Consider the following 21,920-nt stretch of genomic DNA (forward strand, 5'->3'; position numbering starts at 1 on the left):
CAGAAGGATAGGAGAGAAGGGAGAAGAAAATTATTTTGAGGAAACAATAACTGAAAATAACCCAAATTTATTTAAAAAACACAATAACCTATACATTCAGGAAATTCAACAAACTCCAAGTAAAATAAATGCAAAGAGAGCCACAATTATATACATCACATTAAAAATACTGAAAGCCGAAACAAAAACATAATCTTGAAGACAGCAAGAGAATAACCACTTGTCACTTATAAGGGAAACCTAATAAGAATAACAGCTAACTTCTTATCAGAAACAATGGAGGCTAGAAAGCAGTGGGATATTCAAAGAGCTAAAGGAAAAAAAACAAACCTGTCAACCAAGAATCATATATTCAGCAAAGCTATCCTTTAAAAAATGATGACAAAATAAAGACATCTCCAGATAAACAAAAGCAAAAATTTGTTTCTACCAGACCCACCTAGCAAGAAACTTAAAAGGAAATTCTTCAGATGGTAGTTCAAATCCAAATGAATAAAACAGAGCACTGGAAAGGTAATTATGTAATTCTAATAGATAATATATATACATATTTCTTATTTGTCTCAACTGATTTTAAAAAGTAGCTGAATAAAACAGTAATCATGTAATGTATTGTCAAGCCTAACATTTAGAAAGGTATTATATTTGTCAATTATAGTACATTTTTTGTGGGTGGAAACAAAGCTGTACTGGGATAAGAAGATAATTCTAGATGGTAATCCACAGGAACAAATGATGAGAACAAGAAATGATAAATAATGAGGTTAATATAACAAAACCTACAAACATTTACTTGTACTCCTTTCTTTTCTCAGCTTTTTAAAATCATAACGTTACATAAGATAATCATAACAATGTACTGTTGGGTTTGTTATATTTATAGATGTAATATGTATAACAATAATACCACAAAAAGGAGGGAAAGAGAATACAATTATAAAGAAGTAATGTTTCTATACATCACTGGAATTAAGTTAAAATAAATTTGAAGCTGATTTTGATAAGTTAAGATGTGTAAGGTAAGCCCTAGAGGAAGCATGAAGGAAACAACTTTAAAAATTATAATGAAACAATCATAGAAATTAAAATGCTATTTTGGAAAATATCCACTTTAACGTAAAAGACAGCAGTGTAAGAGGAATAGAGGAACAAAAAATACCTGAGACATAGAAATCCAAAAGTAAAATGCAGTTTGTAAATAAAATATTTTACATATGAGTAGATTACACAAAACATAATAAAAAGTCAGAGATCATCAGTCTAGATAAAAAAACAAGCTCTATCTATATACTACCCATAGGAGACAATGTTAGATACAAAGAGATTAAAAGTAAAAGGATGAAAAATATATTTCAGGCAAAGAGCAATGATAATTGCTGGAGTGGCTATACTAAAACCAGACAAGGTAAACTTCAAAACAAAAAAGTTAGTAGAGATGAAGAGGACATTTATAGTGATAAAAGAGCCAATGCACTGAGAAGATAAAATAATTCAAGGTGCGTGAACCATTTTTAACCCCTCAGCTGTGTGAGAGTGTTCTATTGTACTATATCCTTGTCTGCACTTGGTATTATCAGTTTTTAACATTTAAGGCATTCTGGTGTGTGCGTGGTGGTGTCTCATTGTGGTTTTAATTTGCATTTCTCCAAACTTGCCTCCTTAGCGAAGTAGGCACCGCATCAGTCTCATAATTTTCATTTCTCCAATAACTAATTTTGAATAGCTTTTCATGTACTTAATTGACATTTATGTATCTTCTTTGGTAAAGGGTTCAAATCTTTTTTGGGGGGTTATTTGCCTTCTTATTTAACTGTGAATGTTCTTTATATATTCTGTGTTAAAGCCCTTAATCAGAGAAAAAGAAAATATAATAATTCAAAACACATATGAACCTAATAACAGAGCACGAGGCTCAGAGACCTCTGGGACAACATTAAGCACACCATCAACCGAATTATAGGCATCCCAGAAGTAGGAGAAAAAAAGAAATGGTCTGAGAAAATATTTGAAGAGATTACAGTTGAAAACTTCCCCAGCATGGGAAAGGAAAGTGTCAACCAAGTCCAAGAAGTGCAGAGAGTCCCATACAGGATAAACCCAAGGAGAAACATGCCAAGACATAAATTAATCAAACTAACAAAAATTAAACCCAAAGAAAAAGATATTAAAAGCAGCAAGGGAAAAGCAACAAATAACATACAAAGGAATCCCCTTAAAATTAACAGCTGATCTTTCAGCAGAAACTCTACAGGCCAGAAGGGAGTGGCAAGATATATTTAAAATGATGAAAGGGGAAAACCTACAACCAAGATTACTCTACCCAGCAGGATCTCATTCAGATTCAATGGAGAAATCAAAAGCTTTACAGACAAGCAAAAGTTAAGAGAATTCAGTACCACCAAACCAGCTTTACAATGAATGTTAAAGTAACTTCTCTAGGCAGGAAACACAAGAGAAGGAAAAGACTTACAAAAACAAACCCAAAACAATTAAGAAAATGGTAATAGGAACATAAATATCAGTAATTACCTTAAATGTAAATGGATTGAAAGCCCCAACCAAAAGAAACAGACTGGCTGAATGGATACAAAAACAAGACCCATATATATGCTGTCTACAAGAGACTCACTTCAGACCTAGGGACACATACCAACTGAAAGTGAGGGGATGGAAAAAGATATTCCATGCAAATGGAAATCAAAAGAAAGCTGGAGTAGTTATATCTTCTTCTTCAATCCAAGAAGAAGATATAACAATTGTAAATATCTATGCACCCAACACAGGAGCACCTCAATACATAAGGCAAATGCTGACAGCCATAAAAGGGGAAGTCAACAGTAATACAATAACAGTAGGCGACATTAACACCCGACTTACACCAATGGAAAGATCATCCAAACAAAAAATAAATAAGGAAACACAAGCTTTGAATGACACATTAGACCAGATGGACTTAATTGATATTTATAGGACAGTCCATCCAAAAACAACTGAATACACTTTCTTCCCAAGTGCACACGGAACATTTTCCAGGACAGATCACATCTTCTGTCACAAATCAAACATCGGTAAATGTTAGACAATTAAAATTGTATCAAGCATCTTTCCCGACAACAACTCTATGAGACTAGATATTGATTACAGGAAAAAAACTGTAAAAAATACAAACACATGGAGGCTAAACAATATGCTACTAAACAACCAAGAAACCACAGAAGAAATCAAAGAGGAAATCAAAAAATACATAGAAACAAATGACAATGAAAACACGATGACCCAAAACCTATGGGATGCAGCAACAGCATTTCTAAGAGGGAAGTTTATAGCAATACAATCCTACCTCAAGAAACAAGAAAAATTTCAAATAAACAACCTAACCTTACACCTAAAGCAATTAGAGAAAGAAGAACAAAAAAACCCAAAGTTAGCAGAAGGAAAGAAATCATAAAGATCAGACCAGAAATAAATGAAAAAGAAATGAAGGAAACAATAGCAAAAATCAATAAAACTAAAAGCTGATTCTTTGCGAGATAAACAAAATTGATAAACTATTAGCCAGACTCATCAAGAAAAAAAGGGAGAAGACTCAAATCAATAGAATTAGAAATGAAAAAGAAGTAACAACTGACACTGCAGAAATACAAAGGATCATGAGAGATTACTACAAGCAACTATATGCCAATAAAACATACAACCTCGAAGAAATGGATAAATTCTTAGAAAAGCACAATCTTCTGAGACTGAACCAGGAAGAAATAGAAAATATAAACAGACTAATCACAAGCACTGAAATTGAGACTGTGATGAAAAATCTTCCAGCAAACAAAAGCCTAGGACCAGATGGCTTCACAGGCGAAATTCTATCAAACATTTAGAGAAGAGCTAACAGCTATCTTTCTCAAACTTTTCCAAAATATAGCAGAGGGAGGAACACTCCCAAACTCATTCTACAAGGCCACCATCACCCTGATACCAAAACCAGAAAAAGATGTCACAGAAAAAGAAAACTACAGGCCAATATCACTGATGAACATAGAGGCAAATATCCTCAACAAAACACTAGCAAACAGAATCCAACAGCACATTAGAAGGATCGTACACCATGATCAAGTGGGGTTAATCCCAGGAATGCAAGGATTCTTCAATATATGCAAATCAATCAGTGTGATAAACCATATTAACAAATTGAAGGAGAAAAACCATATGATCATCTCAATAGATGCAGAAAAAGCTTTCGACAAAATTCAACACCCATTTATGATAAAAAACCCTCCAGAAAGTAGGCATAGAGGGAACTTACCTCAACATAATAAAGGCCATATATGACAAACCCCAGCCAACATCATTCTCAATGGTGAAAAATTGAAACCATTTCCTCTAAGATCAGGAACAAGACAAGGTTGTCCACTCTCACCACTATTATTCAACATAGTTTTGGAAGTTTTAGCCATGGTAATCAGAGAAGAAAAGAAATAAAAGGAATCCAAATTGGAAAAGAAGAAGTAAAACTGTCACTGTTTGCAGATGACATGATACTATACACTGAACAGCCTAAAGATGCCACCTGGAAACTGCTAGAGCTAATCAATGAATTTGGTAAAATAGCAGGATACAAAATTAATGTACAGAAATCTCTTGCATTCCTGTACACTAACAACAAAAAATCAGAAAGATAAATTAAGGAAACACTCTCATTTACCCCTGCAATAAAAAGAATAAAATACCTAGGAATAAACCTACTTAAGGAAGCAAAAGACCTGTATGCAGAAAACTGTAAGACACTGATGAAAGAAATCAAAGACGATACAAACAGATGGAAAGATATACCATGTTCTTGGATTGGAATAATCAACATTGTGAAAATGACTATGCTACCCAAAGCAATCTACAGATTCAGTGCAATCCCTATCAAATTATCAAATTATCAATGGCATTTTTCAGAGAACTAGAACAAAGAATTTTACAATTTGTATGGAAACACAAAAGACCCCGAATAGCCAAAGCAATCTTGAGAAAGTAGAACGGAGCTGGAGGAATCAGGCTCCCTGACTTAAGACTATACTACAAATCTACAGTAATCAAGAAAGTATGGTACTGGCACAAAAACGGAAATATAGATCAATGGAACAGGATAGAAAACCCAGAGATAAACCCACGCACATATGGTCAACTAATCTATGACAAAGGAAGCAAGAATATACAATGGAGAAAAGACAGTCTCTTCAATAAGTGGTGATGGGAAAACTGGATAGCTACATGTAAAAGAATGAAATTAGAACAGTTCCTAACACCATACACAAAAATAAACTCAAAATGAATTAAAGACCTAAATGTAAGGCTAGACACTACAAAATTCTTTGAGGAAAACATAGGCACAACACTATATGACATAAATCACAGCAAGATCTTTTTTGACCCACCTCCTAGAGTAATGGAAGTAAAATAAAAAATAAACAAATGGGACCTTATGAAACTTAAAAGCTTTTGCACAGCAAAGGAGACCATAAAGAAGGCAAAAAGGCAACCCTCAGAAATGGGAGAAAATATTTGCAAACGAAGCAACTGACAAAGGATTAATCTCCAAAATATACAAGGAGCTCATGCAGCTCAATATAAAAAACACAAACAACCCAGTCCAAAAATCGGCAGAAGACCTAAATAGACATTTCTCCAAGGAAGACATACAGATTCCCAACAAACACATGAAAAGATGCTCAACATCACTAATCATTAGAGAAATGCAAGTCAAAGCCACAATGAAGTATCACCTCACACCAGTCAGAGTGGCCATCATCAAAAAATCTACAAACAATAAATGCTGGAGAGGGTGTGGAGAAACGGGAACCCTCCTGCACTGTTGGTGGGAATGTAAATTGATACAGCCACTATGGAGAACAGTATGGAGGTTCCTTAAAAAACTAAAAATAGAACTACCATATGACCCAGCAATCCCACTACTGGGCATATACCTTGAGAAAACCATAATTCAAAAAGAGTCATGTACCACAATATTCATTGCAGCTCTATTTACAATAGCCAGGACATGGAAGCAAACTAAATAAATGTCCATCAACAGACGAATGGATAAAGAAGATGTGGCACATACATACAATGGAATATTACTCAGCCATAAAAAGGAATGAAATTGAGTTATTTGTAATGAGGTAGATGGACCTAGAGACTGTCACACTGAGTGAAATAAGTCAGAAAGAGAAAAACAAATACCAGATGCTAACACACATATATGGAATCTAAAAAATGGTACTTATGAACCTAGTGGCAGGGAAGGAATAAAGACGCAGACATAGAGAATGGACCTGAGGACACGGGAGGGAAGGGGAAGCTGGGACGAAGTGAGAGAGTAGCATTAACATACATACACTACCAAATGTAAAATGGATGGCTAGTGGGAAGTTGTTGCATAGCACAGGGAGATCAGCTCGATGTTTTGTGATGACCTAGAGGGGTGGGATAGGGAGGGTAGGAGGGAGGCTCAAGAGGGAGGGGATATTGTGATATATGTATACATATAGCTGATTTGCTTTGTGTGTTGTACAGCAGAAACTAACACAACATTTTAAAGTAACTATAGCCCAATAAAGACATTAAAAAACAAACCAACAAAAAAAACAGAGCACCAAAAACATGAACCAAAAACTGACAGAAGTGAAGGAAGAAGTAATAGTTAAACGTTAATACTTGGAGACTTTAATATCCCATTTCAACAACAGAACAACCAGGCAGAATATAAACAGGGAAAGAGAAGACTTGAACAACACTATAAACAAATTAGACCTAACAGATATTGGTAAAACAATTCCCCCAACAACACAGATTATATAATCTCAAGGGCACATGAAAAATTCTCAAGGATAGATCACGTACAAGACAAAAAGAAACAAACAAAAACAAAAACAGAAAACCCTCAATAAATTAAAAGTATTGAAGTAATACGATGTACATTATCCAACCACAATGGAATGAAATTAAAAATCAATAACAAGAATATGGAAAACTCACAAATATGTGGATATTAAACTATACACTCCTAAAAAAATCAGTGGGTCAAAGAACAATTCAAAAGAGATATTAGAAAGTACTTCGAGATAAATATTTGTGTTTCAAATTATACCATCAAAAAATGAAAAGTTAACTCACACAATGGGAGAAAATAATTGTAAATCATATATCTGACACAGAACTAATATCTGGAACATACAGAGAACTCACAACTCAATAATAAGACAAATAATCCAATTAAGAATGGGCAAAGATGGACTGTTTTTGTTCTTTTTGTTCTTTTTTTCAAAATAAATTGAATAAGTAAATTAATTCATTAATAAATAATGTCTTCATTTTCTGATATAATCTTTTTAAACGAACAAAGGATTTTCAAAAATAAATTTATGTATTTTTATTTATTTATTATTTTTGGCTGTGTTGGGTCTTCGTTGCTGCCCATGGGCTTTCTCTAGTTGTGGCGAGCAGGGGCTACTGTTTGTTGTGGTGCATGGGCTTCTCACTGTGGTGGTTTCTCTTGTTGCAGAGCACGGGATCTAGGCACGTGGGCTTTAGTAGTTGTGGCTTGTGGGCTCTAGAGTGCAGGCTCAGTAGTTGTGGCACACAGGATTAGTTGCTCCGCCGTATGTGGGATCTTCCTGGACCAGGGCTCGAACCCGGGTCCCCTGCATTGGCAGGCAGATTCTTGACCACTGCACCACCAGGGAAGTCCCAGGAACCAATATTTTTAAACAGGACTGAGGAGACTAACTTTAAGTTCATACATATTCTCTATCCACTCAGTTCTGTTCTTGAGCCCATACAGTGAATTTTTAAAATTTCTGTTACTGCATGTTTTCAGTTCTAAAATTTCCATTTGTTTCTTTTTTATCGTTTCTACTTCTTTGCTGAGACTTAAATTTCTTTGATAAGGCTCTATTTTTTGTTTCAAACATTTTTGAAATTGCTCATTGAAGTATTTTTATGATGGCTGCTATAAAAATCTTTGTTACATTATTCTAACATCTCTGTCACCTAATTGTTGATGTTTACTAATTGTCTTTTTCATTCAAGTGATCTTCCTGGTTCTTGGTATGATGAAAGTCTTTTGTTGAATCCTGGAAAATTTGGGTATTATGTTATGAAACTCTGGATCTTATTTGAATCTTTTGCTTCAGCTGACGTGCTTTGATACTGCTACAGCAAAGATGGCATTATGAAGTTCCACCTCATAATGGCCATGTGGGGTAGAAGTTCAGCTTTCCCATTTGGCCTCCCTAGACACCCAAGGAGTTAAGGGTCTCCTTTTTATTCCTTGATGAGGGTGGGACTTCTAGTTCCTCACTAAGCCTTCACTGATATCACTCTGGTTGAGACAGATAAGAGTGCCTTGTTTGCTCCCTATTTAGCCTCCAATGGCACTATGGGGTGGGAGTGTGGCCTCATCACTGTTGGGTAGTGGTAAAAATTCTGTCCCTACACTAGGCCCCCTCTGATACCACCCCAGCAGGAAGAGGATGCAATGCTCTTACTACTGAGTGGAAGGGAGGGGGGTGTCCCAGTTCCCCATGTAGTGTCCACTATTATTGCTGGGAAGAGAGGTGGTTTATTACCACCGGGCATGAATGAATGTCCTAGCTCTTGGCCTTTTCTGGCACCACCAGCAAAGTTTTCTGGCTCCTCTTTACAGTCTTATAAGGGTGGAAGCCTAGGCTCTCCACTCAGCCTTTGCTGGTGTGTGTAGTGATGGGACCAGTTTTTTCCGTGTTGTCTGGAGTAGAGTGGTTATTACCTAAGAGTTTTCTGTCTTGCTAGGGCACCCCTTTCCTGGTCCTTTGGCTAATGAAAGTAGGCTTTGTTGGGGTTTTGTAAATTTTTTTGTGTCTATGTCTCTTGCTGTTTCTGGGTTCCTGCTTCTTCAGCTCTACATTTGGGATATATGAGGCAAAAACAACTACTGTATCACTGGTCCTGAGGTTCTTAGCTGGCCTATATGCTTCTCTCCATTTTTCAGAATCTCATGATTGTTTTAAATATAATAAAGAGGGGTTTTAAATGTACTTAGTGGGAAAATAGCAAAAAGTATATATCTGCCTACTCCATCTTCCTAGAACAATTTAATTTTTAGATTGAAAATTTTAGTTTGTAATATATAACTTGATTATTTTATCCAACAATATATGCTAATATTGTTACCAAATAATGATGTTTCTACCCCCAAAATACATAAGATGAACATTTAAAAATTTGAGTTAATCTATACCATTAGGAACCGTAAAGCAGTATATGAAAAAACACAGTGGAATTTCTAGGTTTGAAAAGGCCAGGGACTATGTAACTTGAACCAGAATGGGGGCAGGAAAACACACAGGTCTCTTGACTTTTTGTCCAATGCTCTCATTGAAAGTTCTCTCTCTCAAACAAAACAAAACAAAACAAAAACTTTAAAAATAGTTCTTGAAAGTTGTATTCCTTAAACAACTGTTTTTATAACCTGAAGCATACTGACTTACAATACTAACTGAAATTATATGTTCTCATTTTGAAAGCATAACTGCACCTTAATTAAAAAGAAAATAACAGTCAGCTTGAAGAATTTTAGCATCTGTGGTATTTGTCAATTTGTGCAGGACAATTGTCAGGCACCAAGAGCAGAGCTAGCCTCTGTTTTTGTTTTTGTTTTTTTTATCTTCTCACTAAACATTTCTCACAGACTGTCCCAAACTCCTATTCTCAAGAATCCATCCTTCAGCCAGTTTCTCAAGCCAGAAACTTTGAACCTTCTGCCCCATCAGTCTTCCTAAAACAGGTTTCACATTGGCCATTTGCTCCTCAGAAATATACTCTGATTTAATATCTAAGGATCATATCCAAACTCCTGTACTCTCAGATAGCATTTAAAGTTTCTAATAACCTAACTCTAGCTTTCATTTCCAATATTATATTTTTCTTTTATCCTATCAGGAATCCTCCACATCAGCAAGGCTTGTTTACCTACTGGTCTCTATAGATGCGACATACACTCCTTCTGAGCCTTTTGCTCCTGTGCTACTCTTGTCCTTGCCATCCCCTTCCTCCCTCTAGGTATTATGATTCCATCCATCCTTCAGATTTGGATGATAAAAAAGTTTGCTCTGAGTTCTTAAACACATCTTGGTCACTTCATCAAGCTTCTACTTATTAAGAAACCTGATCTTATAAACACATACAACGTAAATGATGATGTATCATGACCAGGTAGAATTTATTTCAGGAATGCAACATCGGTTAGCATAAAAATTCAGTCCATATAATTACCTATTAAAAGTGTGAAGAGAACAATTATGATTATTCCACTAAATGCAGAAAATAAAAATGACAAAATACTACTCCCATTTATGATAAAAACTCACAGCACACTGGGAATACAGGGGTATGTTTCTATTCTGATAACAGATATCCACAGAGAAATTAAAGGTAACATCATTAAATGGTGAAAAATGAATGTTATCATTCATATTCAACATTGTACTGGCTTGTATATAGTACTATAATGTAAGAAGAAAATTTTAAATGTATTACAACTAGAAGAGAAAAATAAAACGGTCATTATTTACAGATGATCATTGTGTTTGCAGAAAATTCCAAAGAATCTACAAAAAAGCTATTAGAAAAAGTCAATTTAGCAAGGTTATTGGCTATAAGGTCAATATATAAAAATCAATTGTATTTCTATGTACTAGTAACAAATAATTGGAAAATGAAGTTTAAAAAATACTACTTACAAGTGTACAGTGAGGACATTATGTCCTCTTATGCTTCCTTTCCATTGCACAAACTTTTCCCCTATGTGAATGTCTTTCCATCTACCTCCACACACTTGCTGAACTCCTATAGTCCCTTCCAGTCTCTGTTCAGACTTATCACTCTTTTAAAGCATTCTTTCTTATCCTAAGTACTTTTTAAACTTTAATTTACCAGCAAATTCTTTTCTTAAAAAAAAAAAAGTAACACAGATATCAAACATATAGAATAAAAGTGGAGCTTTCTTACTGAAACAGGAGTATAGAGTGAACTCAGAGGCATGACTTCCTAAAAAGTCTCCAAAACACAGATTGAAACTCATTAACATTTTTAAGCACCCAAAGATCCAAAAATCGCTACTGTAGTCAACATCTTAAAAGTGAAATCTTTCCCCGGCTTTACAGAAAATAAGGTCAGCAGATAGAAATTCCTTCACCTCCAAATTAAACAGAAATTTATCTGCATTCCTATCTTTCTGTAGGCTTTCTCTCCAGCCTAAGGTAAATTCCTCCACCTATGCTCTAATTCTTTCATAATCTCTCAGAAAATATGTTCCACACAATGATCTCTTCATTAGTTCATCTTCAACATGTGTATACATTGCCTCAATTATTAACACAGAAATGCTCCCTAAGTAATTTTCTCCCTTCTAAATGCAACCCTCTTTTCTTCCCTTCATTTAAACTTCTTGAAACATAGTGTAAAACAGCCCACTAGTTCTCATCTTTTAACCTAGAATAATGTGGCTTCTGTTCACCCTAATTAACAGAAATTGCTCTTGCCAAGGTCTCCAACATTCTAGCTACCAATTCCAATTTACTCTGTTTTGTGATCTGTGGCACCCGACACTACGGAGATTCAGTTCTCCTTTGGGCTCAGTGACATCACTCTTCTGGCTTTTCTCCTACCTCTAGGGCCATTCCATTTCATCTTAGTTAAATTCCTTTTCCTCCACCAACTCCTTATTTACTGATGTTTTTGTGGGGTTTATCCACGATCCCTGCTTCTCCTTCTAACCTGTACACTCTGCTGGCCAAGTTCACATACCGAGGTTTTGACTACCGTGTATTTTAATTACTCTGAATTCTAGTCTTCTGACTCTAGTTTTCTAGGCTTGTCTGTTCAGCTGTCTTCAACCTCCTAAATTCAGTCTCCACACCTTATTGCCAGAACAATTTCCCTTATATAAAATCTTTTATTGGTTCTAGAAATTTCAGAATCAAGTTCTTTAGGATGGCAGTAAGACCTTCAGTTCTGCTTTCTTCTCAAGCTTCAACCTGTCATTCTCACAACAGATGTTCTACAAACGTGTCATGCTGTTACCCACCTTTACCTTTGCTTATGTGGCTCCCTCCCCTTGAAGCACTCATCTCACTCTCTGGAGAATTCCCATTATTCTTGCAAAACTGGGCTCAGGCATGACTGTCCCTGGTCCTTTCAGGCTCCCTTCGTTAGGACCATTCCTTCTTTCTGCATCCTGCACAAATCTCTACAGCATTTGTGTTCTGTAACATAGTATCATTGTATCATCTATTTCTCTGTGAAAACTACTCTAACACATGGTAATTTACTTACTTTGTTACCTCTTCAACCCCCTCCTTTTGCCCCTCAGTTCATGACTTTTTTTTTTTTTTTAGTTCATGACTTCTTGAAGGCCTGTTCTTTTCTCCTGAACAATTTCCAGTGCCTGGGATAATACCTGGCTCAAGGGTTAAACAAACATTTACTGAGTAAACTGGTTTTTAAAAGGTTTAGAATTCTTTCCCTTCTTTTATTTTCCATTGGAGTCTGAGATTTTTAAAAACTAGAAAACCTCAAGTGGGGAAAACATGCTTTTATTTCATGAAATTGATCCCTTTTTAAGACTTTGCCACAGGTGATAGGTTCTTAGGATTTCTTCTGCAGCGAACTAAAAAAAATAGCTTTAACTTTAAAGTGATTACCTAATCAAAGTATATTTTTCCTACTTAAATTAGCACGCTGTATAGAACATAGCAAGTAGTTATAGAATAAATGACTTCAATACAACAAAGAAAAATAATTCTGAAAACAAAATTAGAAATTGCATAAAAAATTTGGGAAACAGGTATAGTTTGGAAGTAACTAGAAAAATAAAGGAGGAAGAGAACAGAGGGTTTTTTTGGTTTTGTTTTGCCTCTTTTTTGATGAAAACCACGCACAAAGTTTGACAACAGTTTAGGAAAAGGCAAGTTCCAGACTGAGGTAGTTTGCAGTTTATTTTTATCTATTATTTGGTCCTTGGCTCTATAAATGCATATATTTTAAGATTTTGTTTGCTATTAAAATGTTAGTTGTAATAAATATGCTATTAGCTTATACAGTTGGTTTCTAATGAGAAATCCAGCACCCCTGCACCCAGATTTTTCTGTTTATATGTTGCATAAAGTGTATAATGCTGTATAAAGAGAAAAACCTTACCTTTTATCTTACAAATGGCCAAAATCAATATTTTGTTGTTTATTTGTCTCAGGATATTTAAAAAAGTGACTGACAGGTGTGAAAGTATCCCACGTATTTATTACACAGTCAAGGTTTATCCTTAGACTTTAATAACTGTGAGGACTAAATTAAAATAGAAGTTTTATCATATTCATTACATTTACTAAATCATTCTCAAGTATGTATACAGTTGTCCCTCAGTATCCATGGGGGACTGTTTCCAGGACCCCCCCCACAGATACCAAAATCTGAGGCTGATCAAGTCCCTTATATAAGATGGTGTAGAATTTGCATATAACCTATGTACATCCTCTCATGTACTTTAAATCATCTCTAAATTACTTGTAATACCTAATACAATGCAAATGCTATGAAAATAGTTGCCGGTGTGTGGCAAATTCAAATTTTGCTTTTTGGAACTTTCTGGAATTCTTTTTCTGAATATTTAAAATTTGCAGTTATTTGAATCAGTGGATGTGGAACCCAGAGATAAGCAGGGCCAACTGTATTCTAATGAGCTTTGGTTTAAGGATTTCACACATGCAAATCCACTTTGAAGGGGTTCTCTTCAATGTGAATTTTATAATGGTTAGTAAGGGACGACCTCTGGCTGAAGAGTTTCCCACATGCATTACATTCATAGGGTTTCTCTCCAGTATGAATTCTTTGATGCGCAATAAGTGATGAGCTCTGCCTAAAAGTTTTCCCACATGTATTACATGCAAAGGGTTTTTCTCCTGTATGAATTCTTTGATGTTGAATAAGAGCTGCACTTTGGCCAAAGGACATCCCACATTCCAGACACTGATACGGTTTCTCTCCTGTATGAATTCTCTGGTGATTACTAAGGGATGAGTTACACCTGAATGTTTTCCCACATTCATTACATTTATAGGGTCTTTCTCCAGTATGCATTCTCTGATGCTGAATGAGAGCTGAACTTTGTCTGAAGGCTTTCCCACACACTTTACACTTACATGGTTTCTCTCCAGTATGAATTCGCTCATGAATAATGAGTGTCGAGTGGGAACTTAAGGCTTTACCACATTCATTACAATTATACAGTTTCTCTCCAGTATGAATTATTCGGTGTCTATTAAGTCGTGAAATAGAAGTGAAACCTTTTCCACATTCATTACATCTATAAGGCTTTTCTCCAGTGTGAATTCTTTCATGTTGAATAAGAGATGCACTCTGACTAAAGGCTCTCCCACATTCACTACATTTAAAAGGTTTCTCTCCTGTATGAATTCTCTGATGATAACGAAGAGATGAACTAGACTTAAAGGTGTTGCCACATTCATTACATAAATAGGACTTCTTTCTGAGATGAATTCTCTGACATCCAGAAGGGGATGTGCTACAACTGGTTGCCTTCCTTCCTGGGTTATATTTGTGGGGATTTTCTCGAGCGTGGATTTTTTGATGTATAAAAAGGGTAGACCTTCTGCTGAAGGATTTACCACATTCTTTGCATCTATAGGATTTTTCCACAGTATGGGTTCTTAGGTGTTTACAAAGGGATGCACTATGGCTGAAGGCTTTTCCACATTCTTTACATATATAGGGTCTCTCTCCAGTATGAGTTCTTTGATGTTGAATAAGAGCTGAACTTTGGCTGAAGGCTTTCAAACATTCTTTACATTTAAATAATTTCTCTCCAGTATGGTTTTTCTGATGTTTACGAAGGGATGAATTGTGAATGAAGGCTTTTTCACAAATGTTACATTTATAGCGTTTTTCTGCTGTCTTGAGTTTTGGTTGGTTAAGTAAATTTGAATCCTGCCTTAAGCTATTTCTTTGTATTTCATATTTTGAGGGTATTTTTTCTCTAGCAATCTTCTGTTGCTTAACAAACACTGATTTCAGGCTGAAATTCTGGCCAAAGTCATTATTTTTATGGCTTCTTTCTACAGTGAGGATCTTTGTATGGGTGACTGAAATTATTTGTAAACTTTCATTTTTGTCCTTCTGTTTCTTTATTCTGTCTTCATATATGCAGGGTTTTTCTGATATGAAGTTCCAGGGTTCATTTTTTTTGAGTCTTTTCCTTGGACCCCAAAATGATGCGTCTTGAGTTTGAGTTGACTTTGTGGTTTTAGGACTGCTCTTACATCCTGAAAAAAACAAAAAAAGAAAGAAATTGCCAATGATTCACATGATTAGCTGAGACTAAATGTGTAGAAGGACTAAATAGTAATGATATCTAAATAAGGCATTGCTTTCTGGCTAAAAGAAACTAGCAAGAGGAAAAAATAGGAAAGTAACAGTGCTACTGTATAAAATAATAATGGATGAGAGCTGGAGTACTAGGGTGAATAAAACAAAGATGCTCATTTAAAGAAGGTGAGAGTATACACATTACCAGGAGAATGGAGAGAAGGCATCAGAGGAGGAGTATGAATTGGGAAATGCAGTGTAGTATCCAAAGCCTATGACAGACTCATACATTATCTCCCTGACATCACTCTCATTTCTGTAATTATTTCTAATCTTGAATGTCTTCCCTACTTTTCCTACATGTCAAACTTCTCTGTAGCCTTCAGATTCAGTTCCAGTGTTAAGCTCCTCTTTGCACCCTTTCCTGACTCTGAGCTCCAACAATCTATTCCCCTTATTATACCACTTAACCACAGTATATTATAATATGTACCTAAGGGAAAAAATTATGAGTGTATCTAGAGATAATGAGAAAGCGTTAAAAAAATTCAGCACCATTGATAATAAAAATATTCAAGAAAACAGGAATTGAGGGATGATTCCTCAACAAGATAAATACATATACTTTAGTCCTAAAGCCAGTATCTTATTTAATGAAGAAACTCTAGAGACAGTTCCACTATGATCAAGAACAAGGCAAGGATGCCCATTACTTTCACTTCTATTCAACATTGTACTAGATGTATCAACCAATACAAGTACACAAGCAAAATCAATTAGAGGCATAAGGATGAGTAAAGAGGAAATAAAACTATCTCTATTTGCTGATGATATAATACTATAGCTGAAATTAAACCTCAGAGAATCAATGATAAACCTTGATCAGTGACATGCCAGGATATAAAATTAACACACTAAAATCAATAACCTTCATTTATACAAAGATTTAGGGCAATGAATTCACAAGAAATATGAGAAACTTATATGAGAAAAAATTTAAAACAGTCTTTAAAAAAATTTTTTTATTGTTGTTGTGGACCAATTTTAAAGTCTTTATTGAATTTGTTACAATACTGCTTCTGTTTTATGTTTTGGTTTTTTGGCCCCGAGGCATGTGGGATCTTAGCTCCCTGACCAGGGATCAAACCCGCACCCCTTGCATTGGAAGGTGAAGTCTTAACCACTGGACTGCCAGGAAAGTCCTTAGAACAGTCTTGAATGACATTAAAGTTACCTGAAAAAACCTCTCCTATTCTTGGATAAAACACTTCAATGTTATAAAAATATAAGGATTAAAAAATATATATATATAAAAATATTTTAAATACTGCTGTAATTAACAACATAACTTTACAACTTATGGAACTAGAAAAAGAACAAACTAAACCCAAAGCTAGCTGAAGGAAGAAATAATAAAGACAAGAGCCTACATACATAAAACAGAAAATAGAAAAACAGTAGAGAAAAAAATCAACAAATCCAAAATCAGTTATTTGTAAAGATCTACAAAATTGACAAACCTTTAGTGAGACTGACTAAAAATAAAAGAGAGAAGACACAAAGTACTAAAATCAGAAATGCAAGTTGGCAACATTACCACGGAGTCAAAAGAAATAAAAAGGATTATAAGGAAAAACCATGGATAACTGTATGACAAAAAATTGGATAGCCTAGATGATATGGACAAATTCCTAGAAACACAAAACTTACCCAAACTGAATTATGAAGAAGTAGAAAATCTGAACAGACATATAACTAGTAAAACAACTGAACCAGTAATAAAAGCATCCCAGTAGTAAAAATGCTCTGTACCAGATAGTTTTACTGTCTATCAAATATTAAAGATGAACTAACACCACTCCTTCTGAAACTCTTCCAAAAAACTAAAGAGGAGGCAATATTTCCTAACTTATTCTATGAGGCCAGCATCGCCCTGATAATAAAGCCAGACAAAAACCCTATAAGAATAGAAAACTAAAGACTGATATTCCTTATGAATATTGATTTTAAAATCCTCAATAAAGTACTAGGCAAAGAGAATTCAGAATATTAGAATGATTATACACCATGAGATTTATCCTTGGAATGCAAGAATGGTTCAACATATGAAAACCAATTAAAGCAACACATCACATTAACAGAAAGAAGACACAAAATCACATGATCATCTCAAGTGATGTAGAAAAAAGCATCTGACAAAATTCAAAATTCAACACCTTTTCATGATTAAAAACAAAACACTCAATAAACTGGGACTGGAGGGAAAATACCCCAACACAATAAAGACCATCCTTAAAGAACCCATAGTTAACATCATACTCAATGGTTAAAGACTATAATCTTTTCCTCTGAGATCAGGAACAAGATAAGAGTGCCCACTTTTACCACTTCAACCCAACATAGTATTGGAATTTCTAGCCAGAGCAATCAGGCAAGAAAATTAAATAAAAGATATCTAAATTGGAAAGGAAAAAGTAAAATGATTTCAGTCACAGATGACATGATCTTTTTTAAAAATTTATTTTATTGAAGTATAGTTGATTTACAATGTTGGGTTCATTTCTGCTGTACAGCAAAGTGATTTGAGTTACACATACATACATTCTTTTCATATTCTTTTCCATTATTTATGGTTTATCATAGGATATTGAATATAGTTCCCTGTGCTATACAGTAGGATCTTGTTTATTCATTCTATATATAATAGTTTGCAACAGATGACAACAGATAATCTTATATGTAGAAAATGTAAAAGTTCCACAAAAAAACTGTTAGAACTAATACACAAATTCAGCAAAGTAGCAGGATAAAAAATCAACACAAAAACTGTTGTGTTTTTATCCTCCAACAATGAACAAGGCAAAACAGAAATACAGAAAAGGATTTCATTTACGATAGCATCAAAAAGAATAAAATACTTAGGAATTAACTCAAAGGAGGTAAAAGATTTGTACACTGAAAACTACAAACACTGCAGAAAGTAAAGAAGACATAGGTAAATGGACAAACATCAGGTATTTGCAGATTGTAAGATTTAATATTGATAAGATGGCAATACTACCTAAAGTGATCTAGAGGTTAAATGAAAGCCCTATCAATATTCCAATGCCGTTTTTTTTTTGCAGAAATAGTAAAACTCATCTTAAAATTTATATGGAATCTCAAGGGACCCTGAAAATCCAAAATAATCTTGAAAAAGAAGAACAAAGTTGGAGTACTCATACTTACTGATTTCAAAACTTATACAAAGTTACAGTAATCGAAGCATTGTGGTACTGGCATAAAGATGAACATATAGACCAACAGAATAGAATAGGAAGTCTAGAAATAAACCTTCACATATATGGGCAAATGATTTTTGACAAGGGTGCCAAGACTATTCAATGGGGAAAAGACAGTCTTTTCAACAAATAGTGCTGGGAAAGCTGGATATCCACTTGCAAAAAAAATGAAGCTGGACCCTTTACCTAACACCATACACAAAAATTAACTCAAAATGAATACATGACTTAAATGTAAGATCTAAAACTATAAAATTCTTAGATGAAAACATAGGGGTAAAAGCTTCATGACTTAGGATTTAGCAATGATTTCTGGGATAGGATACCAAAAGCACAGAAACAAAGGAAAAAAATAGACAAATAATTGGATTTCATCAAAATTAAAAGCTTCTGGGGGAATTCCCTGGCAGTCCAGTGGTTAGGACTCGGCACTCTCACTGCCAGGGCCAGGGTTTTATCCCTGGTCAGGGAACTAAGATCCTGCAAGCCGAGCAGTGTGGCCAAAAAAAAAGAAAAATTAAAAAAATATAAATAAAACCTTCTGTACATCAAAGAACACTATCAGCAGAATAAAAAGGTAACCTACAGAACAGCAAAAAATGTTTTCTAATTATGTATCTGATAAAGGGTTAATATCCAGAATATATAAAGAATTCCTACAACTCAACAATAAGAAAACAAACAATCCAATTCAAAAATGAGCCAAGGACTTGAATAGACATTTCTCTATAGAAGACATACCAATGGCCAATAAGCACATGAAAAGATGTTCAACATGTCAGGAAATAAAAATTCAAAGCACAATATTCCACTTCACGTCTGTTAATATGGCTAATATATATGTGTATGTGTATATTTTATATACATGTGTGTATGTGGGTGTATACACACAGAAAATAACAAATGTTGGCAAGGATGTGGAGAAACTGGAACCCTTGTGCACTGCTGTTGGGAATGTAAAATAATATAGCCACAGTGCACAACAATATGGCAGTTCTTCAAAAAGTTAAGCAGAGAATTACCATGGGATTCAGTAACTCCATTCCTACAGATATACCCAAAAGAACAGAAAGCAAAGACTCAAAGAGATATTTGTATACCCATGCTCATAATAGCATTATTCACAATAGCCAAAAGGTGGAAACAACCCAACTGTCCATTGACAGATGAATGGATAAACAAAAAGTAGTATATACATATAATGATTATTCAGCTTTCCAGAGAAATGAAATTCTGATAGATGCTACAACATGGATGAACCTTGAAGACATCATGCAGCATGAAATAAGCCAGACACAAAATGACAACTGTTATATGACTCCAATTCTGAGGATTCTAGAACAGTCAAATGCAGAGACAGAAAGTAGAACAGTGATTACCAGAGGCTGGGGAGAAAAGCAGATGGAGAATTATTATTTAATGGGTAGAGAGTTTCAGTAAGGGATTATAAAAAACTTCTCCAGATGGATAATGATAATGGCTACAACACTGTGAATGTACTTAATGGCACCAAAGTGTATACTTAGAAATAGTTAAAATGGTAAATTTTACATTACTTTTACTTTACCACAATAAAAAAAAATAATTAGGGGACAATAAAATGTTTTGTCGAGAATTTGGGTAAATTGGAACCTACATACATAGCTGGTGGGAATGTAAAATAGTAAAAACACCTGCTCTGGGAAACAGTTTGGTAGTTACTTAAAAAGTTAAACATAGCCTAAAAATATGACTCAGTAATTTCATCCTAAGTATACACCCATGAGAAATGAAACATCTGTCAAAATAAAAACTTTTACACAAATGGTCATAGCAGCATTATTCGTAATAACCAAAAATGGAAACTCAAATGTCCATCAACAGATGAATGGATAAACAAAAGGTGATATATCCATACAATGGAATATTAGTTATCCATAAAAAGGAATGAGGTACTGATACATATTACAACATGAATGAATCTTGAAAATATTCTAAGTAAAAGAAGCCAGATAGAAAGAGCTACATATTATATGATTCCACTTACATGAAATGTCCAGAATAGTCAAATCCATAAAGACAGAAAGTAGATTAGGAGTTCCCAGGGGTTAGGAGGATGCAGGAATGTGGAGTGATTGCTAATTGGTACAGGATTTCTTTCTGGGGTAATGAAAATGTTCTAAAATTAGTGGCAATGGTTGAAGATCTTTGTGAACATACTTAAAACCGTTAAACTGTACACTTTAAAAGCATGAATTTTATAGTCTGTGAATTATACCTCAACACAGTTGTTTAAAAAAGAGAGAGAAAAAAAGCAACAATTCCCAGCATCATAGCCCTGTATGCTCCTGATCCTCACTTCCCCAGGTAAAAGGCTCTGTGATGAGCAATGGTAGACTGAAAAAAAATGCCAGAGAAAGGAAGAACTCTAGCAAAGAGCCTGAAGAAGAGCTGAAGTGACCACCAGAAAGATTAGTCCCACTTTAAATTGAAAAATATGAAAAAAATAACCAAGAAGATCGGAACAGGAGCACAGGAAACATAAAGTACAGCTTAATTTAAATTCCCAGCTCACAAAACTAGAAAAACTAAGTAAATGGAAAGAAAGCCATGGAAGAAAAAAGTAAGGATAAAAACAGGAATTAATAATGAAGAGAATAGATATCTCTATTCAAATCTATGAAAACCTATATGAAACAGATAATTCCCTAGAGAAATGCAGGTTACCAAAACTGACCCCATTACAATTAGAAAGCTGGGACAGACCAATTATCATTGAAAAAATTAAGTTATTAAAGAGCAATCCTATAAAAAAAAGCACTGGAGAATTCTACCAAATCTTGAAGGACCAGATAGTCCCAAGGCTCTATAAATTATGCCAGTGCATTTAAAAGAAAGGAAAAGTTCCTAGTTCCTTTTATGAAGGAAATATAATATGGAAAAAAACCAGATAATAATACAAAGAAAGAAAACTACATAACAGTATCAGTTATCAATATCAATGCAAACATTCTAAGAAAATTATCTTTAGCAAACAGATTCCAACACCGCATTATTCCAGGAATGCAAGCAAAGTTGCTTCAATATTATTAAATCCATTAATATCATATAGTTTCCTCTTCTACCCTGTGGGTTATGACCAGAAATCATCTCCTACTCACTATAAATTCCTCAATATGGCACTCAAATTACAATTTTTGTTTTACTAATCTTCTTTAAACACAGTTTTTTAATCTTTTTGAACAATGTCAAATACTC

The 21,920-nt window shown here is 34.6% G+C and overlaps 1 protein-coding gene across 1 annotated transcript in view; it reads right to left on the bottom strand.

Moving 5' to 3' along the window:
• The window catches only part of LOC132362845 (zinc finger protein 354B-like), a 93,592-nt gene that overhangs the window by 50,609 nt on the left and 21,063 nt on the right, over positions 1-21,920 (bottom strand). Inside the window, 2 exon segments of the mRNA XM_059917931.1 lie at positions 10,849-10,857; positions 13,795-15,359. Coding sequence (XP_059773914.1) covers positions 10,849-10,857; positions 13,795-15,359 — 1,574 coding nt within the window.

Source organism: Balaenoptera ricei, chromosome 3, assembly GCF_028023285.1.
Source record: "Balaenoptera ricei isolate mBalRic1 chromosome 3, mBalRic1.hap2, whole genome shotgun sequence".
Taxonomy (NCBI): domain Eukaryota; kingdom Metazoa; phylum Chordata; class Mammalia; order Artiodactyla; family Balaenopteridae; genus Balaenoptera; species Balaenoptera ricei.